Here is a 21,301-nt window from a genome sequence, read left to right on the forward strand (position 1 = left end):
TCCCGTTGTGGCTCAGTGGAAACGAATCTGACTAGGATCCATAAGGACGCAGGTTCGATCCCTGGCCTCGCTCCGTGGGTTAAGGCTCCGGCGTCGCTGTGAGCTGTGGTGTAGGTCACAGATGCGGCTCGGATCCGGCGTTGCTGTGGCTGTGGGGTAGGCCAGCAGCTGTAGCTCCAATTCGACCCCTAGCCTGGGAACCTCCATATGCCGTGGGTGCAGCCCTAAAAAGACAGCACGAAAAAACTTAGATGATGACTTCAAAATGTACAAATGGTGTGACAGCTTTTCAAAAATCTTTCAGGAAAAATAGGAGCAAAGCCTCTGCAAACCTTCTCCTTGCCCCCACACGTGGCTGGTCAAGCTGCCCCCACGGCGACGTCGTGGGGAAACCAGGAGAGAGCACACCTGCGAGGCGGGCTCAGAAGAACAAGACTGGGTCACAGAGGCGGCTTTGCAGGAGAACACGTCCTCCCTGGGCACTGACCCGGAGGGCGGCGGGGGCAGGGCAGAGGCCCGGGGCTGGCCGGGGGGCAGGCAGGGCGCTCCGACCTGGATCTGCACGGAGGCAGCGTGGATGCAGACGGGAGGGTCTTGGAGGAGAGACAGGGTGGAGCAGCGGGAGTGGGTGGCTCCAGGAAGAGCAGAGAGAAGCGGTCGGGCAGGGCCTGGGCCGTGGGGCTGACCCCGCAGCCAGGAAGCCTCTGCAGGATTCGGGCAGCACCTGGGTCTGGGGAAAAGGCCTGCCCAGGGGGCAATGCCGGACACAGGCCGTGGCGAGAGGCCGGCGCAGGGCAGTCTGCTCGTGAGGACCCTCGGCTCTGTTTGAAGCTGCGCTTGGAATTAACTCTGAGGGGGCGCCCAGGACCACTTGGACATTCTGGTCCCATCTGTGTGGCCCACTGTCTACCACGGCCTTCTGGGGGCAGAGGCACACAGGTAAGTGTGCAAACGCACAGTGAGACCAACACAACTCCCAGCAGAAGCTCTGTCACTCCACTCAACAAGGAGACCAGTGACCCCAAACCCTGGGGGGGGGGCGGTGAAGAAGGAGGGGCCTCCCCCCCCAGGCCCTGCCAGCCCCTCCCCCGGCCCTGGCACCCTGCTCCCTGCCTGACCCAGGAGATGGTCACTAAGGGCTTTTAAGCTGCAGCCGCCAAAGTCAACTCAGCCACATCTAAGCCCGTTCTGTTCTGTCTTTTACCCAAACTGGATGCGCCTTTTCCTGACACTGAAGATGCTGTGGGGCCCGGGAGCACTGGAGACACCGCTCGCTCCTTCCGTCAGGGGCTTGTCTCCGCTCCCTCCATCCGGCCCTCACCCCAACCCTGGGCCCAGCTGCGCGGAGGCCTCCATGAGAACCAGGTGACAAAGCCTGTGTCCGCCCCTTGGGCAGCAGCAGCAGAGGGCGCTTAGGGGTGGCAGAGGAGGGGTGTCAAGGCCACACCAGCCCTGGGCAGAGGGCAGGGGCAGCCCTGACCTGTCGCACAGGGACCCCGCAGCCACGGCACTCAGTTCTGTGGGCCCTGGGTCCGAGGAGAGGACACAGCTGGAGCCCCGGGTCCCAAAGCAGGGCCCGCCTCCCTCTGAGCATCTGCGGGGTTCCCACCAATAGACCCAGGCATGAATCTCCCACGGTTCTTTGCCAAGCGCTGCTGCCCAACCTCCCAAACACCCGGACCCCCGTGGGCTGCGCAAGGGGAGGCCACCCGGCACCCCGGCCACCAGCCTCCCACGACCTGGGTGCTCCAAGCCCACTTGGGTCCCAGCACAGGGCCCTGAGGCCGGGAGACCTGACCCAGGAGATCACTGCATCCTTGCACTCGCCAGGGCCTGAGGCCAACTCCTTCACGCAGAAGCGTTTGCGGAGTGCCTGCTGTGTGCCTGGCCAGGCTAGGCTGTGGGGACAGGGCTGGCTGGCCACTCTGGGGAGCTAACAGCCAGGCCGCAGTGCCCACTCTGGTGGGAGGAAGGGGGATCCACCCAGGCCCACACAGCCATCCGCCCTCCCGTGGGAAAGGTGGGGGGCTGAGCTGTCCACTGTCTTTGCCTCACTGGGGATGGGGGCATCCTGGCTCTTTGCCGGGCTGGGGCAGGGGTGTGCTGCTCTTTGCCTAGTCGACTCCCCGTGCTGGAGCGACCCAGCCAGAGGCCCCCAGTGGGACAGTGAAGGGTTAGTCAGGAAGCAGCAGGACTGCCCCACGGAAGGAGAGGTTCTTCTTTGGTCTCCTTTCCGCACGGGAAAGGACTGCTGGCGCGGTGGGGCTGAAGCCAAAACTGCTGGTTCATGGGACCCTAACTCAAGGAGGGGGCAGGCCGGACCCCGACCTCTCAAACCAGTCCCCACCCCGCCACCTCCCACCCCCGCCCCGCTCCCCCGGGCGCCTCTGCAGCCGCCACCCCCGCTCGGGCAGGGACTGCGGCAGCCCAGCCCTGGGCGGGCAAAGGCGGGAGCAGGGGGAACCCGGAGGAGGGCGGAAGCCCCGCCCGGGACCCTCCTCACTCTCCCGGGGGGCGAACGGGGAGGGGTCCTTGGCGGTGCAGGCAGCCTCCGGCGCGCCGCTCTCAACACCGGCCGCAAGGCTAGCCCCGCCCCCAAACGGGGTCAGCCGCGCGCAGGGTGCCCCTCACCCTCCCAGTGCATCCCCCGCTGCCCCCGAATGCGGGCAACCTCCCTAAGAGACGGAGTCCCCGAGAACGCCCTCGGGGGTCCGGTCTGCCCCCAGAGCCCGCCAAAGAGAGCACCGCCTGGACCCCCACCCCGACCCGCGCGCAGGTGTCTCCCCGCCTCCCTCCCGCTCTGGTGACACTGCGGCAGCGCGCGGGCGGGGCGCCCCGGGGGCGGGGTCGCGGGCGGGGGCGGGGCCGCGGGGGCGGGGCGGGGCGGGGCGGGGGCGGGCGGGCGCGTTGCCATGGCGGCCCTGCGCGCGGAGCCTGCCCGGGAGCGCGGAGCGGGCGCCGGCGCGCGGAGCTGCCCGGCCGGCGCGGGGGCCGCGGGGGCCGCGGAGACTCAAGGCCAGTCGGGGAGCGGCCGCGGACCCTGCGCAGATCTCGGGCGGCAGGTGCGCCTTCGGGCCCCGGGCGCCGCGGCGCGGGCGGTGGCCGAGGCTGTGGCGCCGCCGGCGCGCCCGAGGATGCAGGCCATGGACCCGGCCGCGGCGGATTTTTATGAGGAGGACGGCAAGGACCTAGACTTCTACGACTTCGAGCCTCTGCCCACCCTGCAGGAGGACGAGGTACCCCCCCCATGGGATCCCCACCATCCCCCACCTAGGGGTTCGCGGAGAGTCCCCGGGGAGAAGGCCGCCTGCCCCCGGCGGTCGGGCAGCAGGGGGACCCCGCAGCTGTTCTCACAACCCCCCTCCCGGCCTCGGACATTTTCTCTTAGAGGGGACAGGACCCTCTGGATGCCACATGGGACAGCAGCGGGTGGGCTGTCGCTGCCAGAGTTGGTACCCTGCAGCGTGGACCCCCGATTAGAGACCCTGGGTGGATGAGTGTGGGGGCGGGCGTGGGGACAGGGCCAGAGCTCTGCGTTCCCCCTCGCAGTGGCCCTGGGAGGTCAGCGGGAAGCTGCGGGGCGGCAGAGCCCAGTCAGGCCAGACTGTTCAGGATCTGGGGGTGGGGCCCCCATGACTGAGGGAGGCTTCCTGCGCATAGGGGACAGCAGCTGCCTTCAGTCAGGAGCCCATGTCCTGAGCCTCCCCCCCCACAAGGTGCAGAGGGCTGAGGTCTCTGTCACATGGGGCTTCTGGCCACTGAAGAGGCCAAATGCCCCCAGAGCCAGTCTGCCTGTGACTCTGTCAGAGAAGCTGTGGGCACTGGCCCAGGTCTGTCCCTGTAGCTCTGACACCCCCTCTGTGTCCCCACAACTGTGGGCTGGGGAGGAATGGATAAACTCCATGGCCCATGAACAAGCCAGTCTCTCCCCCCGAGAAGTGGCCCCCAGAAGATGCAGCTGCTCCCAGAAGTCCCTCTGGTCTCGCCAGGCTGTGGGATGGGTGCCAGGGCCCTCCCCACTCCCAGTGGCCACGTGCCCCCATCTGTGGGTGGGGGCTGCTGTCACCGTGAGGCTCATAGCAGAGCACTGCCATGGTGCCCCGACCGTGCCTCTCTGGGCAAGCTGGCCGGCCAAGCAGACCAGGCCCGTCCCCGCTGGACTAGAGGGGCTCATAAGGACCGTGCCTCTGGCCCCAGGCCCCCCTCAGCTGCCCACGCCCCCCACCTCCCCAGCAGAGCCAGTCCTCCAGACAGAGGGGCTCAGGCCCTAGGAGCGGGAGCGGTCCTTCCTGGTGGCAGTGTGCCCAGGGCTTGCCCTCCCCCGCCCCCCCGTGGCCTGGATTTGGCTGCGGAGAGGAAAAGCAGAGCTTGGATGGAGCTTGGATGTGGCTGTGATGGAGAGAAGGGGCTCCCAGCCCACAGCCTTCAAACCCTGCCCCAGAGGACGCATTTCTAGTGTCTGTCGGAAGAGTCCCTTCCCACCCAAACCGCCCCCGTGGCCGACACGGGGTGTGGGTCTTCACACAGAGCCTTGCTGCATCAGCCGCCCCACGGCGTCCCCTTGCCTGGCACGCTGGTGACTCGTGCCAAGTGAACAGGACAGATAGAGCCGGGTTTGGACCCTGAGCCTCAGTCCAGAGCCCGCTGTCTGTCCTGCCGCTCTGCCCTGACACCGTCTCCTGGTAGCAGTGTCCCCAGTGCCCCTCTGGGTGTGAGCAGCCTCAGCTCAGCCAGCGCGTGGGGCCCGAGGTCCCCTCCATTCTGTGACCGTCATCTCCAGGTGAGGTGGGTGGCCGCATCCAGTGAGGAAGTTTGGGGGCTCCTCAGCCTTCTCGCAGCCTCTCTGGGTGTGTTCTCACGAGACAGGAAGTGTCCCTGGGGCTGCAGCCAATGGCCTGTCCCTGCTGCAGACTCATGCTTCCTGCACGCATTTGGTGAGGTTGGTGCTGAAGGTTTTAAATCTCCACTGGGGACAGGTGGCACTGTGCCTGCTGCGTAGTCAGGTGGTATCGAAGAGCCTCCTGTGTAAGAGAAGCGAGGGCCCTGCAGGAGGACCCCCTGCAGGGAACCGTGGGCGAGGACAGCAGGTGGCCTCCAGGGAGGGACAGTGGGCACCAGACCTCAGACTGTACCAGCCGCATGAGACACAGGCATTTGCTAATTACACAGCTAATTATATCAACTGACTGTACAGTGAGCTCAAGACACAGAGCCCTGCAGGACCCCCCGCCTCCGCAGGAGCCCTTGGAAGGCGCCTCCTCCACTGGACCCCAGAGAAAATGCATTTGCTCGTGAACCTGGGAAGATGTTCCGTGTCATCAAAATCAGGGAACGCCAAACACCCCCCGCGTGTGCTTTTCCACAAATGCCAGGTTGGCAAGAACCAGAAAGCTGGGCTGCAGCCCGAGTTGGCAGGGAGCTGGCACGGCCGCCCTCCTGAGCTGCTGCTGGGAGGACGAGGTGGAACAGCCTCTTTGGAAAACTTTTGGCACCAACAGTGAAGGGGGGGTACTGGCACCTGTGTCCCAGAAACTTCACTTTGGGCACATGTCCTGGAGACATGTGGTCGGTGGGCGCCAGCGGGAGAAACTGGGGCTGCAGCCGACCCTCAGGCGTGGGAGTGGGTGGCCCTGCCCAGCGAGGCCCAGGAGGTCACAGCCACCTGCAGGCAGCACGGGTGCATGGGTACAAAGGCCCAGGATGGGGCCTGCACAGTGCAGCTGTGGGACCGGCAGACGCCAGGCCATCGGGAGGCAGGTGGTGACACAGGCCTCCAGGTCCCCAGACCCCCGAGGGGTAAGTCCAGTGGGCACCTCCCAGCACCTGTGGACTGGGAGCTGGGCTGGGCCTGGGGGTCTGAAGCAGACGGGGGTCTCACAACGGGGGCCCCTACGCAGGATACCCCCACCGTGCCCTGGGGGTCTGTACAGAAGTGAGCCGCTGGCCATGGAGAGGGGAGGCGAGCTCACGGGGTGACCCTTAGGTGTAGGGTGGCAGGCAGGCCCTGACAGCTGTGCGCGGAGCTCCCCAGGCCTGGGCTCTGGTGGCTGGGAGGGTGCTGTCCTCAGGTCCTGATGACAGTGACTGGGGCTTCGCGTTGGTGGGACCTGCTAGCATGTTCCAAGGCTGAAAAGATTCGTTGCTCTAAGAGTGCATTTGAAATGTGCAAAATGACTTTTGGGTCTCTTGGCCGGTAGGCACCCCCTGCTCACAGTCTACGTCTGAGTGGGGCACAGAAGCCCCTGAACAGGGCACCCCTTGGCCATATCCTGACAGTGGCCCATGGCGGGAAGTGGACACTGCCCTCGGGAACGCAGACTAGGGACAAAGGGGGCCCTGGGAAGTCAAGTCTGCCTGCCTCCCTGCCCCCCTGCCCAGTGGCAAGTGGGGGGACCACTCTTTCATGACTCGGGTGGTCCTGCCTTCAGGCAGCGCCCTGCTGGAGCACGGTGAGTGGTGGGTACAAGCCCCATAGGCTGGGCTGGATTGTGGAGACACTCTGGGCCTGCCCAGAGGGTGGGTCTGTACCCGGGAGATGGAGTCACCGGAGGCTGGCTAGTGATGCCCAGGTCAGGCCATGTGGGCAGTGGCAGGAACATGTCTCCCTAGCCTGCAGCAGCCCCCTCGTGGGGGCTGGGCACAGGGCTGGAGCGCGGGCTCCCGGAGAAGCCGGCTTCTCTCCTCCTAGGCCGCCACCTCACCAAACATCTGCCTTGGCCTGTGCAGCCCTGCAGGCCTCCAGACACTGTCCACCTGCCTGCAGTGACACTCAGGGCCCATGGGGTCCCGAACTGCCCCTCGAGAAAGAGCACAGACGTGCAGGGCGCCCACCAGCTCCCGCCCGTCAGGACTGGAGCTCTGCAGGGCCATGGGCGGGGGGTGGGGGGGGCTGAGCAGCCCACACGTGCCTTTTAGCCAGGGGCATCCCGCACTCCCCCCTCCCTACTTGGGCTGCAGATCCAGGCAAAGGAGAGCCAGGGCAGGGGGGACCGGAGGACAGGTGGCAGGTCCCAGAGGGAGGCAACCGTGAGACCAGGTCCAGGCCCCCCATCACGTGGGAGTGCTTCCCTCAGTGAGTCGGGGGCCTGCAGCATCCCTGAGCTCCGTCCCAGAACCTGCTTCAGCTGAATCCGGCCTCCCCATCGCCTGGTGGGGCTGCGACTGTCCTGCCTGTGGGGGGCCTTGGCCGTATAGAAGCAATGACTCAGGACCCATGGAACTTACCCCTCAAGCCACGTGGAGAATCCTCCCAGCGGGTGCTCCCCCTGAATAGATGCTCCCCCAGCAGGTGCACCCCCAGAAGGTGCTCCCCCAGAAAGTGCTCCCCCAGCAGGTCTCCCACTAGTAGGTGCTCCCCTGAATAGGTGCTCCCCCAGAAGGTGCTCCCCCAGTAGGTCCCTCACCCCCGTGAACAGGTACAGGTCTCTAGCTTCCCGGAGGAGCTTCGGCCTCCCCAGGACATCTTCCCACTGGGCAGGGGTGGCAGGGGCCTGGGCCTGAGCAGAAAGCCGTTCCCTGGGCCCTGAGACACCCATAGGCCCTTCCGCTGGCAGCACATCCCTCACAGCCCGGGAGCTGGCAGGGCTGCCCCTGGTGCGGCCACAGCCTGCGGGAGAGTCGAGGCCCCGCAGTGGGCCCGTCTCAGATTCACCCTCCAGACAGCCAGGCCCCAGAGCCCTCAGGCTCTTTATTAGGGTAGGCCTCTGTGTGTTTACACGCGTGTGCGTGTGTGTTTGCGTGCCTGCGTGTGTGTTTGTGATGCCGAGACGCCTCTCTGACCAGGCCCCGCAGGCACTGCTTCTCCTTGAGGAGCCCTGCGTGGGGTGGGGCAGGCAGGCCCCCAACTTGAGCCGAATCCGAAAGAACTGCATGGGTGACCATTGGGGACGCAGCAGAGAGACGGGGATGAGGCTTCCGGGCTCACCACGCCCTCCGCCGCCCAGGCTGTCGCCGCTCTGCTCTTTGCTCTGGTTCCTCCTCTGAAGGGCTCGGTGCCCGCTCCCCGCAGGGCCCACGGCGGTGTCTGGAAGGCCCTCGGCATGCAGGCCCTGCAGGCCCTTCTCCTCTCCGGTCTGGACCAGCCCGCCCCCGCCTCCCCTCGGAAGGAGCTGGGGGGCCCAGGGGTGAAGTCGTGGAGCCCCTCCCCAAGGCGAGAGGGGAGGGACAGAGGGACGGGCCAAGGCACGCGGCCGCCCAGCCCCGGTCCCCCCTTGGCCGAACGCGCAGCTGCCCTTCACTGTCTCCTTCCTTCTCGGTTCGAACCCTCGGCCCCCTGTGCTCGCTGTGGGGCCCGAGCCGTGCAGGTCGAAGTTCAAGGGCGGGAGGCGCCCCATTGCTTGGCAGTACTTGTGCACAGTCCCGTGCGCTGGGGGTGGAGGCAGAAGCTGGATGGTGGCAGAGGTGGGGGACCCCTCTCTCTGCGCCCCAACGCATGTACCCTGCCTCCCGCCACCACCAGGCCCAGCTTCAGACACACACACACACACACACACACACACACACACACACACACACACACACACGGAGATGACCAAGGCGCCACGTGGTAGGCCAGGAAAAGGCTGAGAGATGCAGGCGTCTGGCATGTGGGCGTGTGTGGCGGTGCGTGTGAGCCTGTGTATTGTGCACTCATTGGCAAGCGTGATTGTGCATGTGTGACCTGCCTAAACACGTGTGCGTCTGAGTCAGTGGATACACGGGAGTGCGTGTTGGTGTGTCCGTGTGTGCACACACACAACAGTGTGTTAATGTGCTGTGTGCACACACGTGAGCACACGTGTGAGTGTGAGTGGGGCTGCGCTCTCGTGGTCGGACCTGGAGGCTGAGCCTGGGGTCGGGGAGGGGTGGATGGCCTGGGGTCCAGCTCTGCAGAAGGAGCCACTAGGGCTGCGTCGTCGGGAAGGGGTGTGTGTGGGGGGGTGTGGGGGTGTGTGTGTGTGTTCTCAGACGTCACGTGACCATCTTAGGCTTACGCCACATTAGCTGTGCAGGCAGCTCCCCTGAAAAGGCTGGGCCTTGTGGCACCAATTCCCTGTCCCCAGGCGCCTACGGCCGCACACCTGCTCACAACCTGCTCACAGGAGGTGGAGCTCTGCGCCTGCCGAGCTCCGTGCCGAGCCCGTGGGCCGCTGGCCGTGGGCTGTGTGGGCCGGCGCGTCTGGGACAAAGGCCTGGGTCCCGGCTCCAGGAGCAACTGATGTTTCAGCAGATGCTCTGCGGCCTCTGGCGTGCAGGGACCCCTGGAGAGATGGGGCTGGGTTTTCTGAGACCGGGCCTAAAACCCCGTCCCCGCGCCGTCGGCTTCCCGGGGGTTCGTCTCAGCGGCGGGGTGTCGGCCTCGGCCGAGGGGCGCGTCCCCGGACCCGCTGCCCCTCCGCGCGGCTCAGTGAGGCCTGTCTCGGCAGGAGAATGTGTCCCTGACCGACGTCCTCTCCCTGCGCGACGGCGGCCTCAGCGAGCAGGAGGCCTGGGCCGTGTGCCTGGAGTGCAGCCTGGCCCTGAGGAGTGTCGCCCACTCGGCCCTCTTCCAAATCCTGTGCATCACGCCCGACACCCTGGCCTTCAACACCAGCGGGAACCTGTGCTTCATGGAGCAGCTCAGCGGTGAGCCCTCCCGGCGCCGGGGTCGGCGGCCCCGTGGGGACCGCAGGTCGTGGCCGCAGCCTCGGCACACGCAGCCCCCCCCAACTAGGGAGGCCCGAAGGCCGCCTCTCCCACCCGAGCCGCCCCCCTCCCGGAAGCCAGGCCAGACCTCGCTTCCCCGCCTTGGAGCCACGTCCCGCACTCCGGAGGAAGGCGGCTTCCCGCTTCGGCTGCTGCCGCCTCCGAGGCTGAGACGTGCACCCTCCTTCGAGGAACCCAGGACGGGGTGGGGGCGCCCGGGGAGGCCCGGCTCTCGGGGCTTCCGGCCGTGTGACCTGGCGCCTTCTCTTCCACCCCCCAGACGACCCCGAGGGAGCCTTCGTCCCCCCGGAGTTCGACGTGACGGGGAACACCTTTGAGGTAGGTGGCAGCCAGGGCGCCAGAGCCCCCACCCCCAGCCATGCCCTCCGGAGCCGAGGCTGCTGGCCCCCCAGCAGGGGGGGGCCCTGCCGTGGGCGGCTGGGCCCCGCAACCGCCTCTGTCTGGTGGTGTGTGTGTCGTCCAAGGGTGAATCACTGCCTTTAAGATGCTAAAGGGCCTGGCGTTTCCCGCTGGGGCGGGGGCGGGGGTAGGGGGGTGCAGCTCCTCTGGGGGCGTGAGGGGCGCAGCGCACAGGCTGGGGAGGCTCTCGGCCTCTGGACAGGCACCCTCGCGTGTGGGCGGCAGCCCTGGCCTCGGAGCCTGCTCAGCGGGGTGGACACGGCACCCCCCCTCCAGGGCACATGCCCCAGGGCAACAGGCTGCCCTGGAGAAGTGGGGCCAGCAGAGGCCGAGCCTTCGTGCTGGTATCTTTCTGAAAAGAGCCTCGTGCTGCGTGTTAGCTTCTGTAACTTTCTTTTACACGGCTGCCCCTGTGTAGCTTACACACTAAGCACGTGTTGGGTCTTAGTGACGGAGGCCGGCTGGGGCTGGTGCTGCTCTGCGCGGCCTCCTGTGCCCGTGTGTGCGGGCAGAGCCTCCCGGCCGGGCGGCAACCTCACTGCCGAGCAGGGCAGGTGACCACAGCTGATGCCCGAGGGGTTCCCCCAAGGGCACTCCCACCGGCAACCCCACTCCTGCAGATCCAGCTCGGCCCCCTCTGTGGCCTTGCGGGTGCTGGGTGGGGGGTCCCTTAATGGGAAAGCCCATTTCTATCCAGTCATTAGGCTTTTCTCCACACACTTTCACCTGCTTCGTCAGATTTGCACGTGTCACGTCCAGTCTGTGTCTTCTCACTTCCCTTAAGGCAGCCGTCCTCCAACGTTTTGGTTCTTCAGATGCTTTATACCCTAAAATTTTTGAGTCCCCAAAGAGCGTCTGTTTGCGTTACATCTGTCAGTATTTACTGCTCCGCAGATTAAAACAGAGAAACGAAATACCATTTGATATCACTTATAACTGGAATCTAGTATCCAGCACAAATGAACATCTCCACAGAAAAGAAAACCATGGGCTTGGAGAGTAGACTTGTGGCCGCGTGACGGGAGAGGGAGGAGTGGGAGGGATCAGGCGCGTGGGCTCATCACACCCAACTTAGAAGGGATTTACAAGGAGATCCTGCTGAGTAGCATCGAGAACTATGTCTAGATACTCATGTTGCAACAGAACAAAGCGTGGGGAAAAATGTATACATGTAAGCGTACAGCAGGAAAAACATTAAAAAAACAATCAAACAGAGAAACACATTAAAAGCTTACTTGTTAATTCATTTTAAAAGAACGATCATGAACCTACTGCATAGTAACATGTGTCACATACTTTTATGAAAAATGACAGCATGTTCCCCCTGCAAACAGTGGGAAGAGTGGCCTTGCTTTAGGTGTTTGTGACTCTTGAACACGTGGCTCCATGGAGGCCTGGATCCTCCCGGCGGCGGCTGCGTTCAGTCTGCAGTGACGGCCCGCAGCCCCGGAGTCCCCTCCGCGTGTGGTCATGGACCTACTGAGCCTCGGGAACCACACTTGGGGAAAAGCCGCCTGGAGGCATCCCCCCGCGGAAAAAGCTGCTGGTTTCTAGTAGAGCCAGGTTATTGTTGGGTCGTTTGCACCCTAAGACTCCTTCCCAACCTCAGGGCTGAACAGATATTTGCTGACGTTTTCTGCCAAGAGGTTGAGGGGTTTGTTCTTCGTATTTAACCCGCCGGAGGTTGGTTTTGCCCACAGCGCGAAGGAGGGACCCGGTTTCTACGCAGATAACCGTTTTTCCCAGCTGTGGATCGGCTGGCCTGGGCACACGCCACCTAAGCCACACGGACCCCAGGGCCAGACAGGACCTCTGCGCTATTCGTGCCCAGCTTCTCGACGCGCCCAGCATCAGGGCACGTGCCCGCGCCCGGTCCCTTTCAGAAGTTGCCGGCTGCTCTTAACTCTCTTCTTCCATGTCCGTTTTCTAACTAGCGTCACCTTCCCTAAAAGTCTCTGTTGGCGTTTTGACCAGAGTCGCGCCGAATCCACAGATTAGGTGGGGACACTCCACACCCTGTAACACGGTCGTCTCCGTAAACGCCTCGTGTTTACCTCTTCATTCATTTAGCTCTCATTTAATGTCTCAGCAGCGTCTTTAAAGGTTTACTGTAGGGAGTTCCCACTGCGGCACCGTGGGTTAAGAGTCCGACTGCGGTGGCTCAGGTCACCGCGGAGGCGCAGGTTCAGTCCCCGGCCCTGCGCAGTGAAGGCAAGGAACGGACGCTGCCGAAGAGGTGGCTCGGATTCCACCCCAGCAGGGACCTCCCACGTGCCGCAGGTGTGGCCACAAATAAAACTAAAAAACAAATGAATGAATAAAAGGTTACTGTAATTTTTACTTGGATGTCCTTAACCGGTTTATTCTCGGGAAAGGGCTATTTTCTGATTCTCGTCTTTGTAATCACGGTTCTGCTTCTCGTGGCTGGTCTGCAGAACTGCAGCTCGCTTTAGCGTCTTCATCTTACGTCGGCCGTCTTGATAAGTCCTTTTGTTATTTCTAATAACTTATAGGTCTCGTGGGTTTCCATGCACCCGATCAAGTCACCAGCAGAAGGTGGCAGACAGTGCTGTTCCCACGTCAAAAGGTTTGGTGCCAAGTTTGCCTTCCTGCGTCGCACACGTAGGCGGGAGCAGCGGGCGACGGGGTCAGCGGTTACTCCGGTCCTGGGAGAGTGCCTCCCCCTCCCCGTGCAGGTGACATGTGCCTCGGCTCCCGAGGTCCCCGCTGAGCCAGAGCATTTCTTCCATGAAATGCTTCTGCAGCCTTTGAAATAATTGTGAAGATTTTAGTATTTGGGAGTTCCCGTTGTGGCTCAGTGGTAAGGAACCCAACTAGTATCCATGAGGACATGGGCGCCATCCCTGGCCTCGCTCAGTGGGTTAAGGATCCGGCGTTGCCGTGAGCTGTGGTGTAGGCCAGCAGCTGTGACTCCATTTCGACTCCTAGCCTGGGAACTTCCATATGCCACAGGTGCAGCCCTAAAAAGACAAAAAAAATTAATATTTCTGCATTTATTTTCTAACAGTAAGTCATCCTTTTCTACTTAAAGAAAACTAAACTGGCTGTGTCTTTTTTTTTTTCCCTCTCTCTCTCTCTCTTTTTTTTTTTTTTTCCTTTTATGGCTGCCCCTGAGGCATATAGAAGTTCTCAGGCCAGGGATTGAATCTGAGCTGCCGGCCTACACCACAGCCTCAGCAGCAGAGACCCTGAGCCGCATCTGTGACCCACACTGCAGCTTCGTGGATCCTTAACCTGCTGAGTGAGGCCAGGGACTGACCGCACATCCTCACAGAAACAGCATTGGGTCCTTAACCAGCTGAGCCCCAAGGAGATGCCTGTCTCATTCCCGCGTCTGCTCTGCCAACGCCTGCTTTGGGTCTCTGTGTATTTTTCGCAAGTGGACTGGTAGTTTTCCATTCTGTGGGTGTTTCTGACTGGCGTTGCCAGGATCATCCTGCTCTCGGCAAGTGTAAGGGTTTATTTACGTCACAATGAGATGAGCTGCTCCTTCAAAGTCTGGTCAGACGTACTTATGAGGCCATCTGTTTCCTTTGAGCAAAGATTTTTAACTGCTACTCTATTTTCACTAGTTCTAGGATTTATCTGTTTTGTGTTTCTTATTGAGTCGGCCTTTTCATAAGCTATATATTTCTGAAAATGAATCCATTCTCACCTGTATTCTCAAGTGGCAGATGGTATTTTTTCTTAATCCTGCCTTATCGGGGGTCTGGCCCCTCCACTCACTGGGCAGGTTCTTTCTACTTTCCGTGGCCAGGCTTCCAGGGGAGGGTTGTATTTTGCTAGTTTTGTCGACAGAGGTCAGCAATGGCCATCCATGAGGGAACGAAAAGCGTGTTATCTGAGCCAAACTGAGGACTACGGCCCGGGAGACGGGTCCCAGAAGCTCCTGAATCGCGTTCCCCAGACTGCGGAATGGGAGCGCGTGGCTCAGAAAGACCGTGACCAGGTTACACACGTTGTTTGGCAGGAATTAGGACTGGAGCCGGCAAGGCGTTCGGTGCTTGTTGAGCAAGGATTGGGTGGGGTCCAGAACGGCTGCACGGTCACGAGGGGCGCGCCTCCGGTTGCCGTGGCAGCTGCTGGATTGTGCTCTCGAGAGAGAGCGGCTGGCGGTGTCCTCCAGGCTGATACAGCTCAGAAAATTCCAGTTCTTCGTGAACCACGTCCACGATGGCCGCTCAGCTCCTCCCTGGATGCCTGCACCACAGTGACTCCGGTTAGGTTTTAAAGCCATTCTCTTCTTTAAGGGTGAAAGCAGGTGAACAGCGTGCGCTGGACGGGCTGCTCGATCAGCAGGGTCGAGCCCCATCAGTCGAGCCCACCCCCCATCAGTCGAGCCCGTGTGGGAGTTCCCGCATCAGCTCTCCTGAGAGCCGCCGTCACCAGGCAGCACCTCCTGAGCCGGCTTTGTTTTCTTCTCCATCGATTCTGCTCTTAGGTTTCCGCTTGCTTCTTGCGCTTGTCTCGAGTTCGGTGAGTCTCCCTGACTTGGGTCGGACGCTCAGCTCATCCGTCTTGAGCTTTTCTCCTCTCGTCTTGGGGTTCACAGCCGAAGCTGAGAATTTCCCCAGGAAACCCCAGTTTTGCCACATCGTATTCACAGGGTCTTTCACGTCTGAGTGTTTATTTCGCTTGGAATGTCTGCAGAATGAACGGGCTGGGTTCTCCTTCCTTCTTATTTCCGTGCAGGCAGACCTTGCCTTACGGCGCTTCCCTGTGCTTTGCAGATGCTGTGCTTTTCATGAGTCGAAGCTTGGTGTCAGCCTTGCATCGAGCGAGTCTGTGGGCGCCATTGCCCACTGCATTTGTTCACTTTGTGTCCCTTGTCACCTTTTGGTAATTCTCCGTCCATTTCAGACGTTGTTAGTTTTGGCGCATTTGCTCTGGTGACCTGGGATCAGCGGGCGCTCCTCTTGCTCCTCACTGGCGATGGTCACCCTCGGACTTGCTTGGTGGCAGACAACCCGAAGGTGTGTGCGTGCTGACCGCGCCCCTCCCCGGCGGTCCCCCCACCCCTCTGCCCATCCTCCGGCCTCCTTGTTCCCTGGGACGTAAGAGTCATATAAGTTGGGCCAGTGAAGACGGTGCAGTGGCTTCCAAGGGTTCCCGGGAAGGGCAGAGTCGTTGGTGTTCACTTTAAATCAAAGGCCAGACGGGATGAAGATGCATGAGGAAGGCGTGTGGAAAGCCAAGGCTCCTTGTGCCCAATATTGGCCAAGTTGTGGACACAAAGGAACAGTTCCCGAAGGAAGTCGGAAGTGCGACTCCAGGGAACACTAGACAGTAAGAAAGAGAAGCCACCTTCTTGCTGAGATGGAGAAAGTGTGAGCGGTCTGGACAGAAGCCTCGTCCAGAGCAAGGCCCCAACTCTCTCCAGTTCTGTGAAGGTTGAGGGAGGAGAGGAAGCTGCAGAGGAAAAGTCTGGCGAGTTCCCGTCGTGGCTCAGAGGGTTACGAACCTGACTAGTATCTGTGAGGTTGCGGGTTTGATCCCTGGCCTCGCTCAGTGGGTTAAGGATCCGGTGTTGCCGTGAGCTGTGGTGTAGGCCACAGACGCGGCTCAGATCCCTCATTGCTGTGGCTCTGGTGTAGGCCAGTGGCTACAGCTCCGATTCGACCCCTAGCCTGGGAACCTCCATATGCCGCGGGTGCGGCCCTAAGAACACAGCAAAACAAAACCTTCTGGAAAAGAGTCACCATTCTAGATGCCAATAAGAACAGTTGTGATTCATGGGAAGAGGTCAAAGTATCCACATCAACAGGAGTTTGGAAGAAGTAGATTCTGACCCCCGTGGATGACTCTGAGGGGTTTCAGACTTCAGGGGCGGAGGTCACTGCAGATGTGGTGGAAACAGCAAGAGGACTAGAATTAGAGGTGGAGCCTGAATATGTGCCTGAGTCGCTGCATCTCAGGATAAAACTGGAACCGATGAGGAGCTGCTTCTGAGGGGTGAGCCAAGAAAGGAGCTTCTTGAGGTGGCACCTGCTGCTGGTGGAGGGGCTGTGAAGACTGTTGAAATGACAGCAAAGGATTTATTTAGACCATTACCTAGGGAATTCCCGCTGTGGGTTAAGGATCTGGCATTGCCATAGCTGTGTCATGGGTCGCAGCTGCAGTTTGGATTCGATTCCTGGCCCAGGAGCATCCATGTGCTCTGGTTGCAGCCAAAAAACAAAAAGGAATATTACAGAACTTGGTAAAGCAGCAGCAGGATGTGAGAGCAGCGACTTCGAGTTTGAGAGAAGTTCTGCCGTGCGTGAAACGCTGTCAGCCAACAATGCCCGCTTCAAAGAAATCGTTCACGAGAGAAGAGGCACCCATCACGCGGCACGTTCCGTGTTGTCTCCCTTGAAGAAATTGCCACCCAGCCCCAGCAGCCACCACCTGATCAGTCCGCAGCCCCTGGCACCAAGGAAAGAGCCCCCACCGTCAGAAAGAGGTCAAGTTGTGGAAAGCTCAGATGACGGTTAGCGGCTCTTTTAGCAGCAAAGTACTTTTTAATTGAAGTGTGTACACAGTGCTGTTACACACGCCCTGGACCAGACTACAGGATAAACATAGCTTTTGTCCGCACTGAAAACCAGAAAGTCCCCGCGACTGGCTTTGCGGCCATTCTGGCTTCCTTGCGGTGTCTGGAACCGAAGCCGCGGTTTCCTGTAGAAACCCGTGTGCAGAGGAAAACGCACCCGCTCGGATGAGCGCCCAGGCCGCACCCCTGGAACCAGCATCCGGAAGGAAGCAGTGCATGCAGCACGTAGTCACCACAGAACTTTCTTCTCAGCAGCCGCTTGTCAGCTTCAAACACGTTACGAGGTCTTCTCTCTTTCCCTCTGCCTGGACCCGACTGTGGGCCAAGCGCGCCCATGTACGTGCACCTGTCACCAGCGTCGAGGCCGGTCGCGTGTTCTGCGACGACGCCTGTGCGCAGCAGCCGCAGCCCTGCTGGCTCACCGGGTCTTCGGGGGTTCGGGGAGGTGGCCCGCACTCCCTGCAGAGGCTCCTTTTGTGGAGGGAGCCGAGTCCCGCAGGGAAATGAGCCGCCGGCCCCCTTCCAGGCGACGGGGCTGCCCAAGTGGCAGGGGCGTACCCGGGGCACGGGGACAGGCAGGCCTGGGCGGCCCGTGACCGCGAAGGGGATGGGGGCTGTACTCCGAGCATCCTCCGAGGGACCGGGTTCCCTAGTCTCTGATGCCTCCGTCGTGTCCATGGGGCCCCGAGCAGGACGCCACCGTGGACCAGGCTTGTATTGTCTGTGGATGATGCGTTTGTGGGCCTGAGATCTCCGGGGGACTCTGGGGAAATGCCAGAATAAAGGCTGCAGAGGGGGGGCAGCTGGAGACAAGAAGGCTCCCCAGATGAACAGGTCGCCTTCGTGTTCGTAGCTTCCCGTCAGAGGGAAGCAGAGACTGTGCCGGCACGACAGCAGCCGCAGAGCCGGGGGCCGACGGGGCGGGCAGGGCCAGGTTTGTAAAGGGCACTTTCCCAAAGCCGCGCCGACAGGACTCGAGAAAGAGAGGACACGGCCTCTGTTCCCCACCCCACCCCCCCCGAGTCTGTCTTCCATCTTTTCTGCGACAGAGTTGACGCGGTCGTTTGAGGCCTGCGACCTCCTGTCTGATGGACTCACATCTCTCCCAACTTTGCACAGCAGCTCGGTTCACAGCTGCTCACTAACCGCCACCTCCTGGTCGCGAGAACCGCAGGCTCTGCTCTCCTGGCGCCTCTGAACCAGACGGAGCAGAGTTGCCAGGCCGTGTGGTCGACGCCAGGCACCGCCTCCTCTTATAACTGGGGGTTTGCGCCCTTCCACCACGGTCTCCCTGTTTCCTGCCCAGGCCCTGCAGCCTCCCCCCGGGAACTCCGCTGTCCTGGCTTCTGCGCACAAGCGGCACCCACCCTGTGTCCTTCTCTGACTCGTTTCACTGAGCATCACGCCCTCGGGGCCCATCCCTCTTTCTCCGGCTGAGCAACAGTCCACGTGCACGTCCGGCACCTCCTTGTCTGTCCGTCCAAAGACAGATGCTCAAGTAGCGTCCACGCCTCACCCGCTGTCCGCGATGCTGCCGTGAACGCGGGAGGCAGGCCTCTCTTGGAGACCCTGACTTCACCGCCTCTGGATGTACCCAGACGGGCACGCATGGGGTCCCGCAGCAGTTCTGGTCCTAGTATTTGAGGAAGCTCCGTACTGTTTTCTGTAATTGCTGCACCAGTTCCATTCCCGCCAACCCCGAGGCGGAGCTCCCTGTTGTCCGCCGCCCGCCACCAACACTCCTTCTCACGTGTCTTTTGACAATGGCCGTCTGACCGGTGTCGGCGACCTCTCGTGGTGATTCCGACGTGCATGTCCCTGATGGGTGGTGGTGTGGAGCCTCTTTCCCTGCGCCCCCCTGGTGTTTTGTACGTCTTCTTGGGGAAATATCTGTTCCGTTCCTCTGTCCACCTTTTAATCAGATTACTTTTTTGCTGTTGAATTGTGTGAGTTCTTTCTGTATTTTAGGTATTAACTCCCTGTGCGATAGACGGTTTGCAAAAATGTTCTCACACTCTGTCGGTTGCCTTTTCATTTGGTTAATTGTTTCTTTTGCTCTGCAGAAGCTTTTTAGTCTGACGTGGTCCTATTGATTGGTTTTTTATTTTGCTGCTTTTGTGGTGTCATATCCAAAAAAATCATTGCCAAGACCAATGTCAAGGAGATTTTCCCCTGTTTTTGTTTGTTTTTTTTTGTTTGTTTGTTTGTTTTCTATGAGTGTTACAGTTTTCAGATCTTCTATTTAAGTCTTTAATCCACCGTGAGTTAGTTTTTGTGTGTGGCCCGGTGCTTCCCAACGCCATTTTTTGAAAAGACTGTCCTTTTCCAGTCAGTAGTCTTAGCTTCCTGGTCAAGCATTCGTTGGTGGTATTTGCTTGGTTTTATTTCGGAGCTCTCAATTCCGTTCCATTGGTCTGTGTGATTGTGTTTATGTCAGTCTCATACTGCTTTGATTGCTAGCGGAGCTGTGTAACACTCACACCAGGAAATGTGACGCCTCTAGCTTTGGTCTTTTTTTTTTGGCTACAGTGTGCACTGGGTTAATGGGGATATCACTTCCCAGAGCAGGAACTGAACCCAGGCTGCAGTGGTGAAAGCACCAAATCCTAACCCCTAGACCACCAGGGAACGCCAGCCAGCTTTGTTCTTTCTCAGGATTGCTTTGGCTGTTTGCAGTCTTTTGTGGTTCCATAAGAACTTTTGGGTTGTTTTTCCCATTTCTTTGAACACAACATGGAACTATTAATGGTGATTTATTCAGATGGCTTTTGGTATGCTGGGCATTTTAACAATATTACTTCTTCTGATCCATGAACACAAGATATCGTACCATTTATTTGTGTCTTCTTTAGTTTCTCTCATCAAAGTCGTATTCTTTTCAGGGTACCGGGCTTTTACCTCCTTGGTTAAATGTATTCCTAAATATTTTGTGTTTTTTATGTCACTGATAGTGTGATTGTTTTACGTCTTTTTCGGATATTCCATTGTTAGTGTATAGAAATGTAACAGATTTATGTATGCTGATTTTGTGTCCCGAAATTTTAGTGAATTTGTTGATTAGTTCTAAAAGGCTTTTTGCAGAATCTAAGATTTTCTCTGTATGAGATCCTATCGTGTACAAATAGAGACGATTTTATTTCTTCCCTCCTACTTTGGATGCCTTGTATTTTTCTTCTCTTGTCTGGCTGTTCTGGCTCAGGACTGTGTCGAATCAGAGTGGTGGGAGTGGGCATCCTTGTCTTGTTCTGAACTTAGAGGGACGCTTTCAGCCTTTCAGCATTGAGAGGATGTGAGCTTGTCATAAGTGGCCTCGGCCGTGTTGAGGACAATCCCTTCTCTACCCAATTTGTTGAAAGATTTTAACCATGAAAGGATGCTGAATTTTGCCAGATGCCTTCTCTGCTTCTATTGAGATAATCCTATGATTTATTTTTCTTTACTCTGTTAATGCGGTGAATAACATTTGTTGATTTGCTTATGTCGAAGCATCCTTGCATCCCCAGGACAGACCCCACCTGACCATGGTGTATGATCCTTTCAACGTACTTTTTTTTTTTTTTTTTTTATCTTTTTGCCTTTTCTGGGGCCACTCCCACGGCATATGGAGGTTCCCAGGCTAGGGGTCAAATCGGAGCTGCAGCCGCTGGCCTACACCAGAGCCACAGGAATGCCAGATCCGAGCCGCGTCTTCAGCCTACATCACAGCTCACGGCAATGCCGGATCCTTAACCCACTGAGCGAGGCCAGGGATCAAACCCACAATCTCATGGTTCCTAGTCGGATTCGTTAACCGCTGAGCCACGACAGGAACTCCGCTTTCAGCGTACCTCTGCATTCACTTTGCTGGGATTTCGCTGAGGACTCGTCCACCCACGTTCGTCAGGGACATATTGGCCTGTGGGTTTCTGGTACTGTCCTTATCTGGCTTTGATGTCAGTGCGACGCTGGCCTCGCAAAGTGAGTTGGGAGTGTCCCTCCTCTTCAGTTTTGTTGTTGTTGTTGTTGTTGTTGTTGTTGTTGTTGGAAGAATTTGAGAAAGACTGGTATTAATTCTTCTTTAACTAAATGCTTGGTAGAATTTCCCAGTGACCTCATCTAGTCGTGGGCTTTTCTTTGTTGAGAGGTTTTTGATTATTGCGTCAACCTCCTTACTGGTGATAGTCTGTTCAGATTATCTGTTTATTCAGATGATATAATTGTATGTTTCTAGGAATGTATCCATTCGTCCTAGCTTATCCAATTTGTTGGTGTATGAACAGTGGTCTCTTATGGTCCTTTGTGTTTCCGTCATATCAGTTGTAATGTCTCTGCCTTTATTTCAAATTTTATTTATCGAGTGCTTTTTTCCTAGTTGTCCATCCACAACCGGGGCAGAAGTCTGTCTGCCTCTTACCTGATACACAGCTGGGCAAGACCCCTGCCAGGCCCCGTGGCATGTGTTGCTGGATCCACAGCTCCCACAGAGGAGCCTTTGTCCGTAGGTGAATGCCAGGTTGTCGTGAGGGGGATACAAGCTGGGAGAGCTGTCTTGCCAACGTCCGAAGTCTTTTATTTTGCATAACATTGGTCCTTCCCAAACTCTTCAGTGTCAGGGCTCTTTTCGATAAAATCGCAACCATTCTGGTTTTTTTTTTTTAATAGGAATGGGGGGAGTTCCCATTGTGG

The 21,301-nt window shown here is 59.2% G+C and overlaps 1 protein-coding gene across 5 annotated transcripts in view; it reads left to right on the plus strand.

Moving 5' to 3' along the window:
• Window positions 1-2,923: 2,923 nt before the first annotated feature.
• KNDC1 (kinase non-catalytic C-lobe domain containing 1) overlaps window positions 2,924-21,301 on the plus strand; it is a 56,034-nt gene continuing 37,656 nt past the window's right edge. For all 5 annotated transcript variants that reach the window (XM_084995421.1, XM_084995420.1, XM_084995419.1 and 2 more), the window contains exons 1-3: window positions 2,924-3,236; window positions 9,405-9,603; window positions 9,944-10,002. In XM_084995421.1, the coding sequence (XP_084851547.1) occupies window positions 3,135-3,236; window positions 9,405-9,603; window positions 9,944-10,002 (360 nt within the window). In that variant the 5' untranslated portion in view covers window positions 2,924-3,134. The remainder of the gene's footprint in view (window positions 3,237-9,404; window positions 9,604-9,943; window positions 10,003-21,301) is intronic.

Source organism: Sus scrofa, chromosome 14 (genome assembly GCF_054392235.1).
Source record: "Sus scrofa isolate SSC_HxYL_T2T_F1_AM1 chromosome 14, Sscrofa_HxYL_maternal_Yorkshire_Landrace_v2.0, whole genome shotgun sequence".
NCBI lineage: Eukaryota > Metazoa > Chordata > Mammalia > Artiodactyla > Suidae > Sus > Sus scrofa.